Consider the following 25,784-nt stretch of genomic DNA (forward strand, 5'->3'; position numbering starts at 1 on the left):
AGGATACCATTCAGTCTATAAAACATACCTTAGAATGAAAAGTAGTTAGTCATTACAGGAGTAAAATACATAAACAATTTTAAGCCCATAAAATGGATTGAGAAGAAAAAAAGTCTTACATATTCTATCAGAGAGGACAGCAATTTCCTCATGCTTCCTAATTTCTCTTCTTTGTTTGGCGTTGGGCACCATAACCCCATAGGACTGAAGATTTATTTTTCGATAAAAACAAAAATGCTTTGCTCCTTCAAATAGTGTCACTGGATAGCAACAATTCGCGCATCACAACGCAACAAACTACACAAAAGTATAAACAAACACAAAAATATGCTTCCTCGAAAGTGAAGGGCACATATTGCAATCACAAAACTCTCTCGAGAAAAACCAGTACCCGCTTTTTGAAGACAATAAAGATTACTCCAAATTGACGAGAAAGATAATGGGACAGCGTCGTACGGCAAGTCTGTTGTTGAAGCTTCGATGATGACAACAGAATAGTTGCGCGACTCACTTGATCCAAGGATAAAAACACCCAGTTAGTAGAGGCACTAGAAACTGGACAGATCTGAAGTTCCGTACGAACGTTTCACGTGCAGCGACTGAAGCGCGCGCATTGTAAACACATCACCTACGCAAAAGCGTACGCCGTCACGCACGCGTGCAGAAACAATTTCACAGCTAATTCTTTTCAAACCGAGACAAGATGAAAACCGGGAAGCCTAGAGGCGGCATGTAATGAATATATATCGGCATGAAAGCCACACGCAGTAACGTGGTCTTGTGGCTCTGCTATAGGTGCTTGCGGGAAAGAAAATTGTTACGGATGGAAATTAGATTCCCCAGTGATGATACCAGCCACCGAGAGAGATTCATTTTTTTCTTCTCCATACTTTTTCTTCCATAACTGGTTCGATGAGCAATGTATTTGGGTCACGCATGCTGAAAAAAATAATTACGGACTTTCACTGGAAGCAGTGGTTTTCTTAAAATTATTAAAAAAAAGAGGAAGAATGCGATTACTCTACAGCCATAGCGAAAGAAAAGAGTAATTCAAGAATAGGACACCCCCGCAATGCACTCTCCGCGTTTGATTGAGATGCAAGTGGGCGATGATAAAGACTCGGAGAAAATTATCCTCATCTGCTTGCTTATATTGAACCATACAGAACGTAGAGTGGGTGTCAAGAAGGTGAGACGCTAACATCACCGGCCTCACAAGAGATCAACCATTGACCGGATAGTGCAAACACATTAAACCATGACACACATATTTTTTGGACGCTTTGAAGCAGGTAGAAAATTATATAAAAGAATAGCATGACAATCTTCAGTTTCGTTCGTAATACAGCTCCTCTAACGGCCACTTCCGAACAAAGGTAATCTTCACTTTTATGTGAGAACCGAACGTGTCCTTAACATAACAGATAATCTCCGAACAACGGCATGCTAGATGAGTGTATTGGCAGTCGAGAGGGAGAAAAAGGGATACTGAAGTGATCTATAGTTTTGCCACGAGCCACTAAAGCGATCTGTAAATGCGCCGCGGACCACTAAAGTGATCTGGAACAGCACCGAGTTCATTTAGGTGATCTATAAATGTGCTGCAAGTCACTTTAGTGATCTGAGAATGTCTGTGTGCTGCTTAGCGCATTCTTACTAGATTAGTTTGAGATCCGGGTCACATGAGAGGGACGCATTTGGCCTGCGTGTCGTGGGTTGAGCATGTATGGTCGAGTGGGAATAAAGAACTATTTGGAATTGCTGTGGCACACTGTCTTGGTCCATATCAGTTTTTCTCGCCAAACCGTTTCTATTGTGTTCTACCTCAGCGCTGCAAGCCTAAATTTTAGGATGCCAAAATACCGCTGTAGATCGATTAACAGAACCGCAACTAGATATTTAGTCAGCCGGGGCAACCACACATTTTGGCGCCCCCCCCATAACGTTGAAGGAGAGTTTAAAGTGTGAAATTTGCACCCCCCTCTGGACTGGCGCACCAGAACCGCCTGATCCCATCAGTAGCGGCCTTGTCGATTAATCAATTACATTACAGTATCAATATAATCATATATTTTAATATAATCAATTATATAATTATCGTAACAAATTATCTAATTACTTGTTATATAGATCGCAAATTTTAGTTCTTGTGCTTTCTCCCCCATAAGCCGCTGTGGTGGTCGAGTGGTTATAGTGACGGACTCGCGATGCGAGGATCCGGGTTCGAACCCCACAGTGGCGGTCGGCTGAAGTTGGTTTTCTGTGGTTCCCAACTTCAAGGCGCAAATGCGAGCCGATCTCCCCGTTAAAAAGTCTCGCCACAGAGAGCAACAGTCCTACAACGATAAATCATTCAATCATAACACTTCACTCATAGTTTGAAAAAACTGATGGCAGATGGCAGCACTACACATAACAAGCATTACACAGAAACAAAAAACTTTACGTCAGGTTGCACTACACGTACACGCACATTCCCGCATGTACCGATTCATTGGGGGTTCCGGGGGCGGCTTGGGGGGGGGGGGCTCGGGGAAAAATGGCTAGGGGATCTATGAGGTTCTTAAGTCAGTCACCTCGTTGGGCAATTTGTTGCCTGTTGTGGCGTTGTACTTGTACTTGTAGGGTGAAATAAAAAACAACCGCCATTCTCCCAATAACTGCCACATCTTCAAGGTTCCGATAGTGACCGATGTTGGGAGAATGTTCAGAAGAAAAAAAAATTTGTGTTGGAAAATATTCGTTTACAAAATAATGATTATTTTGTGGGAATTTATTTAAAATTTTATAGCCGTGTTTTAGCCATAAAACTACGCGACAAAAAACTAAACTCAAAAGCTTATGGACGTTTTCCACTGATCGGATAGGAAAAAATACTTTGAATAAAGAAAAACACCAAGTAAGGGTGCGATTTTTATAGTGCACGCGTGTTTCCGATTGGTTAAAAACTCACTCGAATTTCAAGCCAAAAAGTTGAAATTCGGGTTTTCAACCAATCGAAGACGACGTCAACCGTCATGAAGACCTAGCGCCTGCAAGTTCTGCCTTATATATGTATATATGCAGCTGAATGGGACTGCGCACGCGCAGCCTAACTCAGCTAATAGATTTCGCTACAGTAGCACTGAACCTCTCTTTGCTCCAGAGATGCAGATATGGTCCTAGTAAAGATGCCCAAATTAATTTTTTTCTTTTCTAAAATGATTTTGACATATATACAATAAACAAAAATAAATCTGTTTTAAATAGTTTTGGCTCAGGTGTGAAGAGGTCATCGACAATAGCTTTCAGAAAGAAACGATGTCGGTATCTAGATACAAAGTACGAAAGACTGGATACTAAGCAGAGATGATGAATTTTGGAAAAAAAATTCATTTGCTTATGAGAGACTCGAACCACCGTCTCCTCACAGTCCGGTCGAGTGCTCTCTAGCCATCCGGGGACTATTGTCGTTATGAGCCAGTAGCTGACTTATGGGGCTCCTCATGCGAGGTGCCATTCGGCGTACATATGAGGAGGTTGAAGTCAGAGTGGTTCAAGCCAAATTTTCAACAATTTTGACTCAAGTCCAGAAATGCAATCTAGAAGTGCTAAACCAGGCATCTTCAACCCGTTGCTCGCGAGCACCACGGTGCTCCCTGAAGTACCTAGAGTGCTCAACACTCGTACCCGATTTCGTACTCGCGAGCATTTGATCAACATTCCAATTAGAGCATTTGGTGCCAGCCAAATTTATTAGGAGCCAAGAATGATTTTAATCTCAAGAAAAATTGTCCTAAATATTATTTTTTCAACTTCTCCAGGTCTTAGTGTCATTTTCCTATGTTAAAAGACACACTGTGTTGCAAAATCACCACCTCAAAGGAATCGCATCATCGTCATTTCATGCATTTGTATGATAAACTTGCCGTAAGGGTGCTCTTCTTTTGATAAGTACAGGCAGTGCTCGCGACAGGAAAAAGGTTGAAGACCTCTGTGCCAAACTGTAGAACTTTGAAACCAAGAATTAACCAAGTATCAGCTTCAATTTTCGCCTCTACATTGTGGAGTCCCAAAATTTTTAACATGGGAGAACCTATGAAAACAATTCCAGTAAAACCTTTTTCTCAAAATGAAGATTAATCGACTTACACCACTCTGACTTTAACCCCTCATATGCTCTAAGGAAAAGAATTGCCGGTCCTCTGTAGCTTAATAGAAGAGCAATCATACGGACTGCGAGGGAACGGTGGTTTGATTTTCCGCAGAGGCAGGTGAATTTTCTTTCTGAAATTCACCTTCATCTCCGCTCGGTACACTCGTGTGCAAAATTAAGAGAATTAGCGCATTATGTCGAATTTCTAAACAACTAGTGGACAGATTTTAATGAAATTTGATACGAATCCAAAGTTGTAACAGAGAAAGATGTACCATACCATACAAGATGTATTGTAAGTAAAGCTCGTCATTGCAGGAATGGTCAAAATCCACGTTGCGAGATCGAACCGAAAATGAGTAAAATGGGATATGGCCCCCTTTCAGTCAGACAGGTCGCACAGCGAGACGGCATACTGGACACGAGGCAGTTGAGTTCCTGTGGCAATCGGTCCTACTCCTCCAGCAACATCGTTTTCAGTTCCGGGATGGTTCTCGGAGGTGAATGGCGAGATACAATGGCCTTCCCAAGAGCGTCCCAGACATGTTCTATAGGGTTTAGGCCAGGAGATCTGGATGGCCAATCCATAACGCCGAATATCTTTCCAGATAATCGTTGACCAGGTGAGCCCGATGTGTACGAGCGTTGTCGTCCATGAACAGGAACCGAGGGCCAACTGCGCCCCTGAAAAGTCGAACATAGGGCTCCAAGATCTCCTCTCTATATCTCCTATCAGTCACGGACCCTCTGCTAAACACATGGAGGGGCCGTTCAACATGCTTGCCCAGACCATGACACCTCCACCACCATAGTGCTCCATTTCCCTGATGTGGGAGGGGTGGTATCGGGTACCAGGCTCTCTCCAGATGAGTGTAAGTCGAGAATCAGTGTTCCAGGCTGAATCTCGACTCATCTGTGAAGAACACGGTGCTCCACTGAAGTCTGGTCCAAGGCTGATGTTGTCTGCACCATGCTAAAAGCGCTCTCTTGAGTGCTGCAGTTAGCGGGACGCAAACAGCGGGTCTTCTGACATAAAGCCCTCTCTCATGAAGACTTCGGGCAACAGTAAACCGTGAAACTCGAGTTCCAGGGGCAGCATGCCGCTCATGTGAGAGATGTGATGCTGTAGCAGTCTCGTGGCGCCGCACTGAAAGTTCCAAATAACGATCCTCATTGATCGTCGTGGCTCTTTGACGGACGACCTTGTCCAAGTCTTCCCGATATGGATCCAGTATCCTGAAACTGTTTCCACGAATTGCAGATGACACTGGGCGTAAGTAACATCGAGCTCTGTAGCCACCTGCATTTGTGATTGCCCTGCATCCGATCTACCGACGATTCTCCATCTCATCCCGTCATCCATACGTTTGTGGCTACTCATTTTACCTGATAGCTTATAAAATTTACCAAACTCTTGCGAGAAACACGGCGAATGTCGACGAGGAGTACGCGCACACGAATCGTGGAAACGCCTCGTGCTCTTATCATCCCCTCCGTGGTCACAGCTCCGCCCACACGCACGAGTACCCTCACGTATTCGACACTGAATATTTGCATACTTCTTCGGTGGCATTATTAGTATGTTTGGTTCAGTACTTTTTGTGAAAATAGACACAAATGTGCAAATTCTCTTAATTTTGCACACGAGTGTATATATCCAGTATTTTGTGCTCGGTATGAACAGCAGAGAAAAGAGTGACATTTTTCTCTCTTCTTGATTTGGTCAATAAATTTTATGATAACGAGATGTAGGATAAGAGAAATCACGCACTGAAGTTTTGATCATAAACAAGGCCGGAACAGGGGTGGGGCTGAAGAGGGCAGTTTGCCCCGGGTGACAAATTTCTGAAATATCATTATGGGAATACCTTTATAAAATCATTGAACTTTCGAGTGGGGGGGAAGCGAAATCATGTCTGCCGTCTCCCCCTCCCAACAAAAATCATAGTTACGGCGCTGTCATCAGTCGCAACTGGATGAAATATCTAATTTTTTGAACTTGCAATGAAGACACTGCATCTTACAAGTATGAATATGACTAAAATTTTTGGTATATCCGTGAATAATCTGTAGAGTTGTAACTGTGTGAGCCCAGAATTTATATCTTTTCACATTTATTCGAACAATCTTTTTGAACTATACTGCCCATTGTGAAAGACTACCTTCAAGTAAAAAAGTTTCTTATTCAAAAGAGATGAAAAACAAAATCCAAATTAAAAGCATTCAGACCACGCAAAACGGTAATTTCACAGGCAGTTAATGAACAAAAAAACATCCTTTCGATATCAGGATAATTGTAGATGTGTAATCAAAACCATTAACCTATTCTCAACCTGTTGTTTTCTTACATTTACATGCCGTACATACGTCATCAGTATAATTTATTACTGTTTTTCAAGGTCTTGTAAACAGACAAAAATAAAAATAATGGAACTTCAAACCCCCCTTCGGAACGGATATGAGTAACCAGATTAATAATTCATGAACCTGATGCGGTGATTCAGTTGAAGTTTCTCCCATGGAAGAAGAAAAATTCTTTTCTCGGTAATTCTTTTTTTAGTTATTGATATTTTTAGTAAAAATTTTCAGTTACCAGCACAATTAATGACAGTTTACTATCTTGATAATGTAATAAGTTATAGATTTTGAACGTCAGTGGGGTTTTCAAGACCCTAAGTATAAATACTATATTGACGAAAATATTATATTATATATAATATTATTCCGCAATTCCGAACAAGCTTGAAAGATGAACATAAGAATGAAAACTTTGTATAACAGAATTTGTGACGGTTTCCAGTATACACAACTGAAATCGATTGTAAGTATTGTGAAATTTTGTTTGAAAAGACATCCATCTAATGCAGTGTTTCCCAAAATGGGCAACATTGCCCCGCCCTGGTGGGCGATGGAAGCTACGGGTATAATATAGGATCCTAATATACTATACCCCTGACTTTACCCAAGTTCGGGTATAGTATGATGAGAGAAAAAAAAAAAATTCTGATGAAGGGGGCGATGGAACAAAAAGTTCGGGAAACCATGATCTAATGCATGTCCTTTTAGATTGTTTTCGAAGGATATAAAGTACAGTATTGTGTTCTGCAGTAGATTGTGTTGATAATTTTAAACAAAATTTACTACAGAAGGTCTGCGAAGACCAACCATTTTTCTATCTCAGGATCTACATACCCCAAACATATGTAAACTGGTATGTAAAGGGTGGTTTTTCCGGGCAAGAGAGCACCACTTTGTACGCAGGAACTATGATTCTGCCGAGACGACCCTGGTCCCAATTTCAAAAACTAACAGTCCATGCTGCTCTGTCAACTTCGAATCATCTCAAAGTGATTCGTATGTCTTACGACTGTATTGCAGCCACGATCTATCTTTTAATTTACATAAATGTTCACGATATATAAAGAAAAATTTATAAATTGAATTAAGCAGATAATGCTATAAACCCAGGTAGTTAAACGTAAAGAAAATGAGTAAAGCTCAGGACACACAGACTAGAATGTTGAGAAATGAAAACATTTTCTTTTCATTTTTATGCGACGCGACAAATGAAACGAAAACCACGAACAGTGCGTAAAATGTTTGGCGCAAAAGAAAAGAAAAAGTCTATGTTTCTACGGGGCACAATAAGATGGTAGAAAGATTCGTGAAATTACACGTGTATATAAATAACTGAAGGTTATATACTCGTGTATCACGTTTTTTACATCATTTGATAGCCCTTATATAAGCTACGTGTGTAGCCAATTCTATATACAACAGTGGCGTCGGAACGGAACGTACAACAGGACCGATCGACCCCCCAGAATTAATTCAGGAATCACAATAGCTTAAATAAATTTCGGATGGTGCAAGCTGAACACTAAAATTAACACTTCCGAAGCTTTTGCGGATACAAAATAATTGCGATCTCATTCTTTCGTTCTACGCTCCCAAAATATATCGTTAAGATATTCGAAGATTTATCCTCTCACCTGATACGCACTTTCAGAAGTCGAACTTATATCGCAGCCCTTACCAGACAAAGGGACCTGTGTGAAAACCGTTGTAAGGATACCCACTGGATAAATAATTCGTTGCGCTACATGCTATACTATAATATGATCAATGTATCAAACCACAGCAGTAATTATTATTCTTTATCGTATTATACTAGTTAAAACACAACCACTTAATTTTTGCAATTCGTTTTTCTTTATAAATTAACTTTTAATTCATTGAGCCGAGGCTCCTCCACAAAGGGCAGGGCCCAGTGCTGAAGCACCTGTTACATACCCTTAAAAGCGGATCTGACGGCCTATGAAAAACAACCTCTAACTGGAAAAACGAATTTTCGAATTTTAGACATTGAAATGGTTATAAACTTGTTGCTGAAACGAAGCTTAAAACCGTTTACCTAAAAAAGCTCAGCGACAAACACGATTTTTTTTAAAATATACGTATTAATATTTTTTGTTTCGAATTACTGAATGAGAACCGTGTCTGCTTTACAAGTTGACTTGAACGTTTTCTGAATTTGAGCTCGCGATCCCCAGATTGGACAGTTGAGAACCAAACGAATTTGATAACAGGAAAAAAAAAAAAGTAGAATCCTATATGAAATTCGATAAATATGATTTGACTTTTTTCCCCCTAATTAAAAGGTTGGGAAAAATCTATTTCTCACTTTTAGATTTCAAGTGGCGCCATCTGTGGTTTCAGCATACTAACCGTATTCACAGATTTTTCGCCCGTAACTTTGGACAGTTTTGAATTTTAGATTTACATTTTCTTGCGAGTTGTAGAGTCAAGATATCTCGAAGATGCGGAATTTGTATAAGAAAATATGACGTATTTTTTTTATGAGTTTTCTCTATTATTTTTTTTTACCTCACTCATCCGCCATAAGGCAGACAAACAAGAAACCAGTCAGAGAGAAAGATTGCGACTTAAACAAGATCAAGATCGGATTATCTACAGTGTAGATGAAGAATTTCAATAATATGACACATATACTATGTTAAATAGTTCAACTGAGGAATTATATTCGATTAATATACTCTTATTTACGTCGGAAAAGATGGAAATAAATTTCTTATCTCTCTCCCTCTCTCTCTCACACACACACACAAATGTTTTCACTATTTTATTCTGTCTCTATTCTTCACTACGTATTTTGTTTTCACTTTAAAATTAACTGGCGAACCTCCAGAGCTCATTACCATGACCCACAGTTTGCGAACCACTGACCTCAGTAAGTTCTTTTATCAAATAAAATCATGAGAAGACACTAAATATTTTTCACTCAACTTGTTTGAAAAATGTCGTTGATCACGGAAACGCGTGGCCCGCTGCCGTCTTTGACAATACACATTTATAAAATACGTAATAGTAATAACATTATAGTACAGCTCAATGGCCAGCGGACTACATTGAAATTTCAAAGTTGGCTCATGCTGTGTGAAAGGTTGAAAACATCTGCTGTAGAAATACAGAGGTATAATATTTGAAAAACGATAACATTTGACTTACATTGACTTTGAATGAAAATTACTGAATTTTGACCAAAAACCACACACACAAAATATCAAACCGTGATACTGACCCTAAAATTTCTAATGTATAAGATGGCTGGAATCAAATCATCCATTTTAGTGAGTAGAAGGTCCACCCGTTCTGTTTCCAGAAGTACCATGGAGGAAAAACAGCGATTTCACTGCAAGTCCAGACGAACGAGAAAACACGGACACATAAAAATTTGACAATGAACTTGTTACGAGTTTCTAAACTCGTAAACAAACAAACCAGTGTTAATGCAGTATATGAATGATTCTAAGAGGTTAGCTTGCAAGAGATCAGCATCAACATTAGCGCTATTTTTCAGGAGATACGGTTCACTTTACAACTGGAAGGGAAATAGTCATGCAAAACTTCCACAAGATATGTCGGAAGCCAGAAAGCACATGGTGACTCAACGAATGCCAAAACGATCTTAATCTTGTCAAGTTTTGTCTGGAGACAAGGTCCCTTGGCTTAGATTATATTTAAAACACACAAAAACTTCGTTGTTCGGATCGAATGTATGTACAAGGCAAAACAATTTCTATCACATACGCACTGCAGTGCCTACCACAGATATAAATATCCTAAAAAATCAGCATGTTCTATGGAATAACAGCAGAACTCGACCGTGAGAGGAACCTACCTAGAGAATACTGAACAGAAAATGCTCACGTCATTCAGAGACGCTTTTTTTTTTCCATCTCCTCCTCCAAAGAGATAGATTTTAGCTCCAGAAAAGAAAAATAATAAAATAAATACAAAAAGACATTCTGACAAAATGAGGCTTCAAGAAAATAGGAAGAGTGAAAAAATGTAGGAAAAAAAGATTCCGCCTAGAAAAATGAGAGGAAAGAGGAGTCACAGCCGATGAGGCGAGAAAATAACACTTTGGGAGCCTTACGAGAATTCCAGCTCCTGCTGACAGGCTCAAGTCATACTATCCTGAAAGAAGGAAAACATAAATATGTTGGCCAAATTTAAAATACTGTACCCAAAATGTCAAAATGTTTTTCTTTTTAAAGTTCACCGGACTTTACTATTTTCGAAAAAAAACCTACAAAATACTCGTAAACTCATTTCACATACCATTTTTCAAACATGAGGCAGCAAATACAGAGGAAAAAGAATTTTATAAATAAATGGTCTTAATTTCTTTTGAAACTACTCTCTCAAAATTAGAGCAACAGCAATGTGGTCATTCAAAAGTGACTGAGATGGTCATGAAGAATGGAGGGGGGGGGGGGAAAGGAGAAATGAGAGAGGGGAAGGATCTCGTAATGACCATTATCACAGAATTAATTATTCGCTTGAATGGAAAGGGCACATCAAGATGAAGGGAAAGAGGGTATCATACAAATACAGTAGGCTCCGAAGCAGGAAATCGGCGCAACAATAGTTAATGTTCTCTTTGGAACCACATATGCATTTACAGTGAAAACTCGTTACAACGATACCAGATTGAGCGAAAATCCCTCTACAACGATAGTTTTTTCAAATCTTGTTTTGAATTGCCTATAGTCGTGCTAAATTCTCTTCGATACAACGATATTCTATACTACAAATCCCTATAAAGATATTTTTATGCGATTTTGAAACTGTTAAAACGATATTTTACTTTTATATTTCGCTCAAAATCGTCTAGAATTCAATTTAACTTCATAAATTGTTTTCGTTCTTCCAAGGGGAAGTCAGATAACATCGGTGTTTTGCACCACATGATCACCGAAAGTGTTTATGAAGTTATTCGTATTATCACTATCCGTGTAAGACACAAAAGTGCAATACAGTATAAACTTCTTATCTAGGGGTAATGCATCTAAATGAAGTTTATTACGTATCAAGAATATAATTACGTAAACGGACGAAAATTTTACGTAAAATCTGTATAAAAACTGTCGTGTTTAAAAAAAAACAGCAGCAAAGCATGAATCATAAGTTGATTGCTCAGTAACAACTGAAAAAGAATACGCACAAAAAATTATTTAATATATTTTACGACTCTCTGGAATCTTCCTTACTTCACATATGCGTAATTTATGAAATTAATGTATTTAAAACTAATTTAGTCTCCAATAAGACATTTTAAGCTATAAATTAGAATATACGCATTGTTCCTTTGTTGAAATTTGAAAGAAACGGCATTACTAATTATTATCTTACAACTTTGAAAGTACAGATTTTCTTGTAATTAAAATTTATAAACAAATTTGTAAAAACTTAATAGCTCTCGAAAGTACCTTTTTGTCTTATGAGATCCCGTCGAAACAAATTACCAATACGAGATTCGGAAGAAAACATTTGCTATTTTTTTCCCAGCTGAACAAACCGAACACGGAACCGGATCTTCACCACTAAAAGTAGATTTTTAGTAGTCCACACACAAACAACAGGAAAAGACGAAATTTTTACAGGTACTAGTTTGAAAACACCTGAAGATGTTCAGACATTAACGAAATAGAAAAATCTCTACCTTCCCCCTTCTAATGAAAAGAGATGAAATTCGGGAACGTCTCCACCTCATCACTTTTGCATGTTTTGTTTTTTAGTTTCGTAGATCAAAAGAGCTGTGCTACTGCAACAGATAATCATAAACAAGTAGAGCGCATAACTCTATCTATATTCAGAAACGAAGCACTTGTTTTGAAATCGCTGGGTCCATAATTCCACGATCACGGCGATAATGATAAAAGCATGTCTAGTGCACAGAAAAAAAAAATCCTAATGATAGGCGTGACGTAAAGGGGTATTACGCAGTTTTTCAAAACAAAAACTGTTGATTAAGTTGCTGGCCATGATATCGTGATTCTCGTGGAAAAAAATATTTCACAAAAACATTGAAGACAACCTCTATTCTAGCGCATGATCTGTGTATAGAGTACATAAAAAAATTTCAGACAGGCACTTTTTGTCACAACCAGATGAAAAAACAAAACGGAAAACCCACCAATCTGGACTGTCATAAAATGCAAGCACCACCTGTTGTCTCAAAGAAAAAATCTGGCTAATTTGAAAAAAATTAAAATCTGTAATTGAAGCAAATATTATATTTTTCACACTAGATCTCTTATAGATAATAAATTTGTTTGAACGACAAGAAAACAGTAAAGATAAGATGTAACAAATTAGACTACAATACTCTGAATCCGAAATTTTCAATCGAATTAGCATAGCTAAAAAAAAATTTTAAACCTTTCATTGGCAAGCAAGAGGTGTCCCACAATCGACTGACGGTTTTCAAAATGGCATAGCAAGAAAACGGTGACAGATATTAGTCATTCCAGCGGAATATAAATGTGCGAAGTCAGGAATTTCAGCTACATCATTTATATTGCAAGGGCTTGTATAGTTATTAAAATTAAAAAAAAATTAACTTTTTATACCGTTCTCGCGTGCCCAAAATCCGATTAGAAAGTTATTTCTGTCTCTTTTAATGCCAACAAAAAAATTACCAAGTTTCTAAGTGAAATATTCGCTGAGATATTTGCATTAGCCGCTGTGGTGGTCGAGTGGTTATAGTGACGGACTCGCGATGCGAGGATCCGGGTTCGAACCCCACAGTGGTGGTCGGCTGAAGTTGGTTTTCTGTGGTTCCCAACTTCAAGGCGCAAATGCGAGCCGATCTCCCCGTTAAAAAGTCTCGCCACAGAGAGCAACAGTCCTACAACGATAAATCATTCAATCATAACACTTCACTCATAGTTAGAAAAACTAGTGGCAGATGGCAGCACTACACATAACAAGCATTACAGAGAAACAACAAAACTTCACGTCAGGTTTCACTACACGTACACGCACATTCCCGCATGTATCGATTCGTTGGGGGTCTGTCACCGTTTTCTTGCTATCCCATTTTGAAAACCGTCAGTCGATTGTGGGACACTGTAGATTTGAATGGTATAAAAATGTCATTTATTGTTTGCCAACTTCCTTTTCTATCATTTTAGAAGAATGCACGGCAATATGTCTCCTCCACACATGGTATTTCCTTCCAAAATGCAAGGTTAAAAAATCGTTCTTGCTTGGCTTGTCAAGAAATAGGAGACCCGTGTACCTGTCCCATTCTGTTCGTAATTATAGAAATAGAAAATTCATGAACAAACTTACAAGTAAAAATCGAATGCTAAGGAGTTGCTTTGACGCATCAATGCCAAAAAGAGTTCAAAATATAAAATACCTTTACTTGAAAAATATAAGAAAACCATGTTGCTTTTGAGAGCAACACAGCCAAATAAAGAGTTAAACGTCTTGGGTCATTTTTGAATAGCAGATTGTACGCAAATTTATAAAGCTAAATGCACATCTATCATAGACATAGGTTTAGATTTTTTCCGAAATCCGACTTATTGAAAAGTCACGTTACTTCATGCACTTCCTCTAAACATACACCACTGATAAACTCCCAATCTAATTCTTATTATAGGATCAAACAGAGGAAAATTCAAAACAAAAATTTCATCCACATTTTTCAAAGTAAGCTTTCGAGTACGAAATATAAAAATCCCAGTCGCAATGGTCATTACCTGTTACAATTCAATTTTATCAAAATGTTCATGAGTGAGCATTGAAAAAAAATATATATATTTATACTGCACTCATAGAAAAAAAATACGTAGAAATGATATGAAAAACAGAATTCGGTGGAGAGACAAAATCAACAAACAGTTGATATTGTTGATAAACAATAAACATAAATTTGACAAAAAATAATAACAGTTCGAGCCTACTCACCCACAGCAGCGAGGTGAAGAAAACTTGATCACCAACGCCCGAATCAACACTAACCATAGGAAAGGCGACTTGAAATCCGTAAAATAATGAGCACGTCTACCTCCAGAACCCATTCGTTTTATTATTACCTTCCTTGTACAGCTCGAGCGTTGTTCAACGTCTCGTGAGCTTATGGAAAGCTCAAGAGCGCTACAGAAAAGCTCTAAAGTGAGACAGAGGAAGTAAGACTGGGGCCCACTTTATTCTCCATCGTTTCTCCGCATCACTCGAGAAAAAAACCACTTCATCACGAATGAAGTGAACTTGAGAAGGGAGTATTATAATAATGAAACGTCACCCTCGACTTCGCGAACTGAAGTTCGATTCAGACCATAACGCGGAAGTTCTATTACTATACGCATCTCCCCGCACTAAAAATATTTTATTATTCATAATTTCTACTGACTTCCACAATTTTCTTTAATCATCATAAAATATCACTAAATGGTTACAAACACCATTTGATCGTTTGCAAAAAATTACATATTCAAAAGAGAAGGAGCAACTGTAGAAAAAAAAATTTCTCCGTAGAAAAACATTTTCGAGAAAAAGATCGATCGATCTTACTAAACAGACTACTTGAAATTGATGGAGGGGTAACTGAGGGTGGGGGTTACCCGATAGAGGAGGTCCGACGGGTGTAACTAAGAAAACAGAACTTGGTTTTTTTTTTTAAAGTTTGCGTTATATCGAGGAAGCTTCACCGTAGATATAGTACGAGCCAGTATAACTTGAAATGGAAAAATATGAAAAGAAAAGCCAGCTACAATAATTATTTTTGGTCCAGTGATTCCAAAACGTAGTGGCGCGGCACTCATTGGTTGTCATAAAAGTATTTCGAGATTCTACTGAAGAGTGCCGAGATATTCGATTGTTTAAATCTCTTTCCAAAGGGTGCTGCAATCGTGAAATAAGTTTAGGAATCTCTGCTTTAGACAATGCCAGGGTCGTCTACAGAGCATCACAAGCCCCCGGTCAAGTGATGTTCAGGGTTCTCACCTATCTGGAATTATCAGGATGCCAGTTTGCATACTTGTTCTCTAAAATCATAGCACCTCAAAAAATACTATAATAATATTCTACCGGAACCCGATGAGAACCAATGTTGTTGGGAGAAAATTGAAAGCGCTCATCAGAAACGTCTTCTTGGGGTCACTACCCACCCCAAAGCAGAATGTGCAAAAATCTGCGACGTACGTCGCAGAACAATTCACGCTACTGCGAGAACAATTTGGAAGAATTTTGAGAAAAAGTGCAAAAAAAACACTATTATATGTATGGGGGTTTTTACTGCAGAACATTTCCAGTTAGCTGAGGGATCGTCGCAGAACAGTGCTAAACATTCTGCTTTGGGGGCTACGATCGCTTTGGCAAGGTCACAACTCATTAGCTACGGGACGAAAGCCATAAAACTGAAGGTAATAGCAGAACTATTATAATGATTTGCGAGGTCCCTGAAACCACGATTGAACGAAAATTCTACTTTTTATTGCTGTTGCGAAAAGGGACATTTCCAACATCTGCGAGGCCCCCTCCAAGAGCAGTGTTTCTCGACCGTCGTGACATCAATCATACCATAAGATACGATAACAGATCTTCCGATCGAGGTGTCTAAAATAATTAATTTGATCATTTTTAATTAATCAATGTGATGTTTGTTGATAATCATATAATTAGTGTAATTAATGCTGCTTGTATTGTCTTCATTTCAATTTATCGGACCGCGGTCTCAAAAAGGTTGAGAACCACTGCTTTGGAAGTGCAGCTCCTTGCGGTGCCTTATTCGCCTCTATGTCGGGCCGCTGCTGATTACGGGAAACGTTTTGTTACGATTTCTATAAAAAAAAAATTTAGTTTATTTCTACCATTTCGTAATTATTCGGTTGCGAATATAGTGTAAATATGCTTTAACGAAAATGTTGGAAGTGTACGGAAAATTTTTAATAGATGTTTAATTTTGCTCCATTGGCGACAAAACTGTTCGGTACTCGAGACGTTTAGAAGCATTCGAAATCTCAACATCAACTTCGAGAAGAAAAAATAATTTATATATACGAACAAATGAATTTTGATGAATGAATGACGGGTGCTGAGTTGCTGACGAGGCAAAGAAACTCCTGAAAACAAAACAGGAAACAGCCAACGCGTCAGAAATCGCTCTCGTTACGTAAAAACCTCTGCAACTCAAGGAACAATGAGACCTTAGTGTACGCATTAATTCTGGCATCGAGACACAATGAAAGTGGGTGGAATATAATAGGAGTGAAAACTAGATATAAAGAAAAAACGTAATAAGAAAACAATACGGTCTAACCTCATATTAATGCTGATTGGGCTTAAATGATATTCGACAAGAAGCGCTGCACCCGAAAAAATGTTGAAGATAATTATAATTTATAACCTCAGAATTATACGAAAATACCCAACCTTCTAACTCATACAATGATAAATGAAAGAAACCACCCAGGAGACTTCGTTTCGCTCATAAATTTTCCAAAACACATATTTCAGGCCGTAATATTAGACAACCTAGAAGGGTTTCACGTGGGAACAATCTGATAAAAAAAATACCGTATATACTCGTGTATAAGCCGAACCCCGAAATCAGTGCATTTTAGAGGGGAAAAAATTGTATATTTTCATGAAATAAACGTTACAATTAAAAATGATTCGAACTTTTTAATTCATTTCTTCTGATTCTCCAAGCTCTACATCTAAAGCGAAGTCATCATACCATGTGATATCGTTTTTATCTTCAACTGCACTGTCGTCACTTTCAAATACAATGTCATATTCAGTTCCGTCCACTGCGTTACTGATACAGAACATACTTTACAAATACATAACCCTTTTAAAAGCATTCGATGATGATTTCAGTGGAAACAGAATTACACGACTTGTGAACTCACTGACACACTAGGCCAGGCATCTTCAACCCGTTGCTCGCGAGCACCACGGTACTCCCTAAAGTCTCTAGAGTGCTCGATGCTCGTGTCCGATTTCGTGCTCACGAGCACTTGATCATCGTCCCAACACTTAATATTGCATTGAAGGATAGAAATCGTCCGTATTTCATGCATTTGTATGTCAAACTTGCCGGGTGCTCTTCTTTTGATGATGGGTACAGGCTGTGCTCGCGACTAGAACAAGGTTGCAGACCTCCGCACTAGGCCGGGCCGTCTTAAAGGCATCATGGGCCCCCCGGCCAAGTGATTTTCCTGAGGCTCTAACTGGAAAATTCTCGAAAAATTCAACTACTTCTCGTTTTTCTGAGATGCCAAGGTGGGGCCAATGCCGAGTTTCTTTGAGGCACCACTTTTTTGTTGTTCCTTTATCTTCGGAATTCATCCATTTCGTTCATAAATTCAAGTAATATTTAAAACGCTTGTTGACATAGGCGGAAAGAAAGACTTGAAAGTCTGAGAGGCATGATGATGATGCCAGTTCATATATACGCATAGATCAGGCTGCTCCATCTTTGACGCTGGGGGTAGGAAGGGTGGAAGGGATGCTCCTCCACAAGGCTGTAAAATCGACGTTAGTCCACTGGGTATCAAAGATAACGACGTTTTGATTTTTTTGCTTTGGCTTTTCAACAGCATCGGTTCTGTGGGGTTTGAATATAACTACAAAAATTGCTCTACTGATTAGTGACACCATCTAAAGTAGTCCAAAAGACGTCGCGGATCTTCAAGCTAGCCGTGAGGAGGCCATGTAGCTATACGAGTTGGTAAAGTGAGTCGATATTTTCTCTTCAAAAACTGACTCATAAATAAGTGCTTCCCCACCCAAATTAAACTAAAAAATCTCGGCTTATATACGACGACATATATTTAAAAAACTTATCTTTATATATTTGTCAAGTACACAAAAGCTGTTTGGGATGAGGATTCCGAACTGTCAATTGAAAGTGATGCAGAAATTAATATTTTATAAAACAGACACGACGTTTTTCAGCTTAAATTTTTGGGTTTAACCAATGTTAATCAATCAGCGTTTTCACGCTGCAAGCGGCGCAGAAAACCTGCTCTTAGGAAAACAAGGCTTATAAAACTGTTCAACAATTCAAAGATAATTTGTTTCTGGGGCACAAGCACTTGTCAGATGATGCTACAAGAAAAAATATTAGAGAAGCTAAGGCCAGACATTTGGTTCGGGGTAGTTAATATTTCGGAGAAGGACTGAACAAATTATATGCTAGACTTTCGGGTATTTTACATGATACATAAATTCCTTCTTGAACAAGAAATTTACTTTTCGAAAGATAAGATGAACTAAAATTTATATTTTTCAAACCCATTTTAAGAGACTCGAAGAATTAAATAAATTTTTAACCAAAATCGGCAAAGCGCCGATCCGCGTTCCAATCGGATCAAAGTACAAGACAGATTATGGGTCGAAGGGTTAAAACGCATATTTTACATGATGCTGTTGTTCTCTCGGAATTTAAATCACCTGAAGTTTTCTCGTATCAGCAAATTAACGTTCTGTCATGAGTGACAGGCACGAGTCTCTTCCAACCGTTTAGGATGCGCGCTTTTCGTTTTCGTAAGGATTTAGAAGAAAAAAAAAAACCCCGAGAAAACGCACTCGCAGCAAAGGGGGGAAAATGAAGAGAATTGAAAACGAACTGAAAACACACAACTCGCGCAGCAACTAGTACTTATTAAAGGACGCCAAGCTAAAAATAAAACCGGACGAAGCGATTTAAACGGAGGCGTCTGCAAATGAACATTGGGGGGAAAAAAGAGAAGTAGAAAACGACTCAAAAGTATTCGTAATCAAGTTGACTGGGTTCATACTTCCGCTAGTTCGGTCTGCCGACTGTCTGTTATTAAAATAAACGTTAAAATCATTTTTCCTTGCAGAGCGCGAATCAAATATTCACTGGTTCTCCAAATGAATAATTGTACACAGTGAAGAGGGAGGAGAATTAAAAATCTCGCAAGTTTGCTCCGGCCCACACAGTCAACAACCACCGGTTTCCACGTGACCTATTTATGACGAGGGTTACCCAATATGGTCATCATCTGTGGTCAACAGCTTTTATAGATACACGCTGAGCACTTTCTTACAATACAAAAAATTTTTTAAACAAATTAAGTTTATCATCACGGATGTTAGATTTATGGGAAGAAAAATGCGACGACAATTATGATATCACTTCATTATTATATCAGCAATACGAGTTATTTAAAGCAATTGAAATAAAAGTAAAATATAGTCATCTCTCACAATAATGCATCACCTATATCACATCAGCACCTTCTGCTTTACTTTACTGACTATGGCCATCTTTACACATGGAGCTCATCCCGGCATGTCTCGCTGCATAAAGGACCTCTGATAGCCTTCCATAGTAATTAACATCAATTTTGCTATACTTGTAGAGGGGGCCTTCAGTGCACTGTTAGACCCGGGGAACCAAAATGCTATTAAGATGCTTCTATCACAGTCCTGTCCAATTACCATTGAGGCGATTTACTACCCTTTTACCACTAAACAAATGATAGAACTCTTTTCAATATTTTATTGGCAACAACACTTATCAATGATCCAACTTCTTTTCCCCCCTAGAGCCTAGACGTTCTTCATCATATGCAGAGACAGGGGTTCTAAAAATTAGAAACAATGATGGAGCTGACTGATCAAATATACAAGGTGCGTTCCATAAGAACTGAGAGTAAAATCATGAAAAAATCAAGAAATATAGATAGATACAGAAAAATAATTTATTCATTTTCAAAGTATCTTTTCTCACTATAGATATACAATGGTCCTCCATCGTTTAACCCACTTTTCAAAGCGAGTAGAGAAGGGTTTTTTGGAAGCTGTCTCAGTGAACCTTACAAAGCTAAAATAACTCCATTCCTTAGAGCTTCTCCTTAAACATCAGAAACAGCCAGAAATTACAGGTGTAAGACCTAAATGCAGGGGGGATTGTGACATGATTGTAATTTTGAATTTACATATCATGCTCCAGTTTTGAAAAGTTTGAGACAACACATATCAAGGAAGCATCCTGAACTGGTAGAGATTTCAGCTGTGCAGGGTTTACTAAACAGATTCCAGAAAAAGTTTTCTCTACTTGCTTTGAAAAGTGGATTAACGATGGGACCATTGTATATCTATTGTGAGAGAAGATGCTATGAAAAAAAGAATAAATTACTTTTACTGTACATATATATTTCTTGATTTTTAATGATTTTATTCTTAAGTTCTTATGGAATGAACCTTACGTATGTGTAGATATCATCATTATCATGCTCCTTCCCAACCCCACTTCAAGCCATCCACGTCCATTTTTGCTTATAATGCTTTTTGATCCTCCATTAACAAACACAATAATTTAAAATACAGTAAAATCTCTACATAATAATTTTCAAGAGAAAGTAGAAAACTAACATCATAATGGAAATTTATCATTATGGATGGAATCCAATTTGATGTACATTAACCCTGTGATAAATCTTCTAGACCAAAGAATAACATTCTAAATATACAAGATTACCCTTTGGAGATATTGATACCAACTTCACTGCAAAATAGAAAAGAAATTTTTTATCTGAGTGTTATCACCAAATTTGTGCTTGCAAACATCTTTTAGTGTTGTTGGTACCACTAGGAAATTTTAATGAAGACATAAGGTATAAACCATAAATTTTTAACCTTTTATGAATAATGAGCATCATCAGAAGAAGAGTACCCATGTGATATACAGTGAAATCTTGATATAACAATACTCTGGGTGGGTGACCATGAAAAAATACTATTGTAGGGGATTGTCGTTATATTGAGAGCAGTACTATAAAATTAGACTATAGCCATTTTCAAACAAGAAAATGCCCTTGTAGAGGGATTTATCATTATATCATCAAGATAGCGAGGTATACACAAACCAACAAACTCAAAAATCTAATCCTGTAGCCAAAGTGTTCATTTGTGAACCTATTTTGGATTTTTGAAACTGAAAAAAAAACGTATTCAAACAACCAAATATTGCCCTATAGGCCTGCATAAGCTGCACATGTGCAAGAATACATTGGATTAGTTTAATAAAAAAAAGATAAAAATTTGTTGTCCAAGCTTTATTTTAAAGGTAGTTGATAATGGGAATTACCTCTTGAGCAACTTTATCAAGAACTTCATCTTCAACGGAATATAATCTTGAAATCCCTCTTCGGCGAACTCTGGGTGAAGACATATTCTTCAGAATTTGAAGTCACACCTTCGACCAACTGACAAAAAATAAAATAAAAATATTTAATAGACTATTGATGATAGAAATAAATTCCCATCTTAAAAAAAAATTCAAATATGAAACCACTGGAAAACTACAAAGATTATGGATCAGCAAGGAACCCTTGATGGATTTTGTCCCTTGCTTTTTTTAAAATGGTTTTTGTACTTAACTCAAGTGAATAAATTAGTATTAGAATTACGATGGTCATAAGAAGAAACAAGTTTTGAAAGTTTTAGTGAAGAATATATGTAATGTTTGTTAAAGTTGGAATACTGTGAGCAGTCTACAACCATAACTATTCACCTACGAAACTTTTGAAGCAACTCAATGAAGAGACTGAGAAAGAAATTCAAAGGAAAAAAATATATAGTTCTGACATTCACCTCAAGAGGGTGTTCGGTATGTAAATTGTGATGCATATGCTGCTTTTTTCGTCGACCGAATTGTTCAAGCTTCATGGTAAGGTATATAAACATCTCCAGCGTGGCCATTTCTATTTCTTCATCAACAGTAACACATGGAGTTTATAAGAACATGATTTTACTATTGAAACTCTTTTACTAACACTGTGATTTCACAAGGATAGCTTCGCAGAGGCTTTTGGTCTTTAAACATAGTTCGAAAATTCTCCCATCTAATTACGAAGACATTCCTAAAGTTTTATAATTTCCCAATGGGTAGTTAAGGCAGTAGTCAGCTCATACACGCCAACTTCAATTATAGAAATCCTGTACTATGTTGAACTATCACAGATGATATCAACACTTGTACAACAATAATGTTGATTAGAGAAATTATAACAGTTATTGTCAGGGACAGCTCGAGAAAAAATCTCCACCTGTGCAGGACCTATTTTTAGTGCTCTCTAAACACATTAGTTATTGATGTTATAATACAGTTTTTAATGTTATATTAAAGAAGTTGATCAATATTTATTTCAAATGTTCTTCAATACATTTAAATGTTTGACAATTTAAAAATTTTGTACACTGGATAACATTTATCAATTAATTTCACATATGCTAACATCCCGAAAATTATGCGACAAATTTAATAGCAGCCAGAATCATAGCCCCCACCTTAGCCCTTTAAATTGATTATATAGGAAATTTATAGCGTAAAAAATTTATAATTATATACAGGTGGATGACAGGGTGCCTCCAAGGCTAGAACCCTGTCAGCCTCTTTCTCCTACTTCAATAACCATGGCCAGAGAGTAAAATTTCATAAAATAGGAGGCTATACATTTCAAAATTGTCTCCTACTTCATTACAAGGAATGTGGCCTAAATCAAATTTATCATTTGAATAAACCTAAACACGCTCCGAAAATAAAATTGCACTCACCTCCTAAACAGGACACATCGGCTTCCAACATTGCGAGTGCGAAAAACTCACACCCGGAAAATCTGCGCGTGAATTTCAAAGGGCATGTTAAACAGCTTTTTAAGATTGCTTTTCTTTTTTAAACCTCCCTGTGTTACCAATGACTGAATGTAAACATGATATAGCAGACCCAACAAATTTCAATACTCCAGTTGGTCACTTCATCTCACTTCACTTCCATGTGGGTTTCGGAAAAATTAAAGTCTGCAGCTTTTTACGAGAAAAACTGATCCTATATTATTTTTATAATTACCAAATTTTTATCTGAAAAAATATCTTCTGATTGATTGTTATCTCGTTGAAGTTATCAATTTTTATCGAAATGGGATCATTATTACATGCGTACACGTCTCGAGCGTTGTCCAATCAAAAACTAAATCTTAACTTATGATGTCTCGCTTAGTGTAAATACGTGTTTTTTAATTGGTTGATGAGACACACGAACTCCACTGTCACTGCATTTTGACGTGTCCTGTGACTTGTTATTTTTTTTTATTTTTTTTCCAGAGCACATGCGCGTTACCTTTAAACTGATGATGATAGCAGTCCTCTGGTATGGCGGATGCCAACTATGTATTTAGTTAAAAGGGCGTTTAAATTGAATTGTTAATTATGTGTTTATGAATCCTAATTATCAAAACTACAGTTCGATGACTTTGATTTAAAAATAGCAATGTTCAAAAGACTGCGAGAGCGAATAGCTGAAGAAGCTACGAAATTCCCGGTCGGGCAGGTAATGATCATAGTTTTGGTTTGTTTACAACTTTATGTCGTGCTTTTCCCCCCCTTATTGATAATATCTTATGAATTTTCTTTTGTTTTTTATCTATCTTAATAGAGCATCTAATAAAAAAAATGTATCAAATTATCTTTTGTTGCCACATGGGAAAAACGCACGAGAAAAGACGCTTCACTTATCTCTTATGAGTAGATATTGGATCCTAGAGTAGAATTCACACGGAGAAACAGTGATTTTCGGATGGTTTGTTTCATTGAAGCATTTCTGTACGATTGGTACACATTGAAAAATACGTGCAACTCTGTATTTTTTGTGCATGAATATCTATCATACATAGATCTATAAACCCATTTACGTTCTAAGTACAAATTGCTTCCACAAATGTCTAGTATTGAAATGTCTAGTATGTAGCCTTTACATTTGCAATGTAGTACATGCAAGGAGGTTTGTGTAATGGGTCTGATTAATGCACCTAAATTCTATTTGAAAATTAACATTCATTAGCAGCCTAATGAATGAGGAGATCCAAAAGTTATCATATGTTAGGTGAGTGTTGATTCATGCATACCTTGTAAAATTTCAGGGCTGGAGATCTTGCAGTTTGCACATAAACTTCTAGTTATTCAAGTGTAATTTCTATTCTGAGCTGATATTTCAGTTATTTAGCTGTGCTGCTATTGTGCTCGAGTGGTCATAGTGACGGACTCATATCGCAAGGACCCGAGTTGGAACCCCATTGTCGCGTAGTAGTGGTCGGCTGGAGTTGGTTTACTGTGGTTTCAAACTTCGAGGTGTGAATGCTATCCAATTTCTCCGTTTAAAAGTCTCACCACAGAAAGCAACAGGCCTACAACAATACAATTATTCAATCATTACATTTTGTTTGCTCATAGTTAGAAAAATTGATGATAGATGGAAGCAGTACACACAACAAGAATTACACAGAAACAAACTTCACGTCAGGTTTGCTATACATACACACATATTCCAGCATGTACCAATTCGTTAGAAGTTCCGCAGAGAAATATGGACGAGGTGCATGTGTGGTTCAGTAGTAGTGGTTATTTAGCTGTGCATTATTCGCTCAGATCTTGATCCCTGTTAGTGAAAAGATCATGATGCGATGGAAAGGAACATTGGCAGAGGCTTGAGCTACTTTTAATTTAGCAAGCCAGACCTGTTATATAACGATTTCTGAGCTCACGGTCTATAAATTTGAATTATCTTCTATAAGTCCTGTCACATCCCAGGCCAACTGCTGCTGCTGCTTATAACTGTAGGCCTATATGCAACTCGTAAATATTATCTGGAAAATTTCTAACAAATTAGTACCTACATGCTGTAGCATGTATGTGTAGCCTTAACATATCTATGTTGTCAGAGTTATGCCTGTTTCATGTTCTCGTGCTGCCACCTGACTTCCATATTTTCCATTGACATAAGTCAAGGGCATGACAAATCGAGAAAAAAATTTAGGCATCTCTATTACAGCCTTGAGGGCAGGACTCGATATGAAAATCTGCATTTAGGCAACAACCAAATATTTTAGGACCTAAACATATTTCTTTTGCCCAAGCTATAGTGATCAAACACTTGAAATTTTAGGTGCCAATATAAGATTTTTAGTTGCCATGGCAACCTGGTGCCTAGGTTTTTGTCAATCCCCTGATGTAAGTATCTTAATGTAATCTGCTTGCTCTCTGCAGGAAAAAACGGCACATCAACTACTTAATATTTTAAGCAGTTTTTAAAATTTTCCTGGTCTGCAATATAACTGTCACATTGGAAATGTTCTAGTAAGCCTTCGAAACATTCAAACATTGGAAAAGTCTACTAAACGTTCTAGAAATCGCCACCCATTTTCAAGATTTTTTTCCGATTGCGAGCTGATGAATATTTTCTCCTTCAACACAAAGTAACGATAAAAAAACAAGAAAGTGAAAAAAAGCCTATAGT

At 37.6% G+C, this 25,784-nt stretch overlaps 2 protein-coding genes across 21 annotated transcripts in view; one reads left to right on the top strand and one right to left on the bottom strand.

Moving 5' to 3' along the window:
* The window catches only part of LOC149078819 (leucine-rich repeat flightless-interacting protein 2-like), a 49,822-nt gene extending 26,286 nt beyond the window's left edge, over positions 1–23,536 (bottom strand). Inside the window, exons 1-2 of one of the 6 annotated variants that reach the window (XM_089240944.1) lie at positions 23,051–23,536; positions 21,582–21,699 (exon numbers count right to left, since the gene is read on the bottom strand). In XM_089240944.1, coding sequence (XP_089097070.1) covers positions 21,582–21,665 — 84 coding nt within the window. In that variant the 5' untranslated portion in view covers positions 21,666–21,699; positions 23,051–23,536. Of the gene's footprint in view, positions 1–119; positions 568–9,737; positions 9,881–11,931; positions 12,323–14,422; positions 14,690–21,581; positions 21,700–23,050 lie in introns of those variants that run through there. The other 5 variants (XM_089240946.1, XM_089240947.1, XM_089240950.1 and 2 more) reach the window with 5 other exon arrangements.
* An 80-nt stretch (positions 23,537–23,616) lies between these two features.
* The window catches only part of LOC149078820 (uncharacterized), a 42,905-nt gene continuing 40,737 nt past the window's right edge, over positions 23,617–25,784 (top strand). For all 15 annotated transcript variants that reach the window (XM_089240953.1, XM_089240961.1, XM_089240958.1 and 12 more), the window contains exon 1: positions 23,617–23,822. In XM_089240953.1, coding sequence (XP_089097079.1) covers positions 23,763–23,822 — 60 coding nt within the window. In that variant the 5' untranslated portion in view covers positions 23,617–23,762. The remainder of the gene's footprint in view (positions 23,823–25,784) is intronic.

Source organism: Pholcus phalangioides, unplaced genomic scaffold (genome assembly GCF_987345545.1).
Source record: "Pholcus phalangioides strain wild (caught in Gottingen) unplaced genomic scaffold, Ppha-v1.0 ptg000013l_1, whole genome shotgun sequence".
Taxonomy (NCBI): domain Eukaryota; kingdom Metazoa; phylum Arthropoda; class Arachnida; order Araneae; family Pholcidae; genus Pholcus; species Pholcus phalangioides.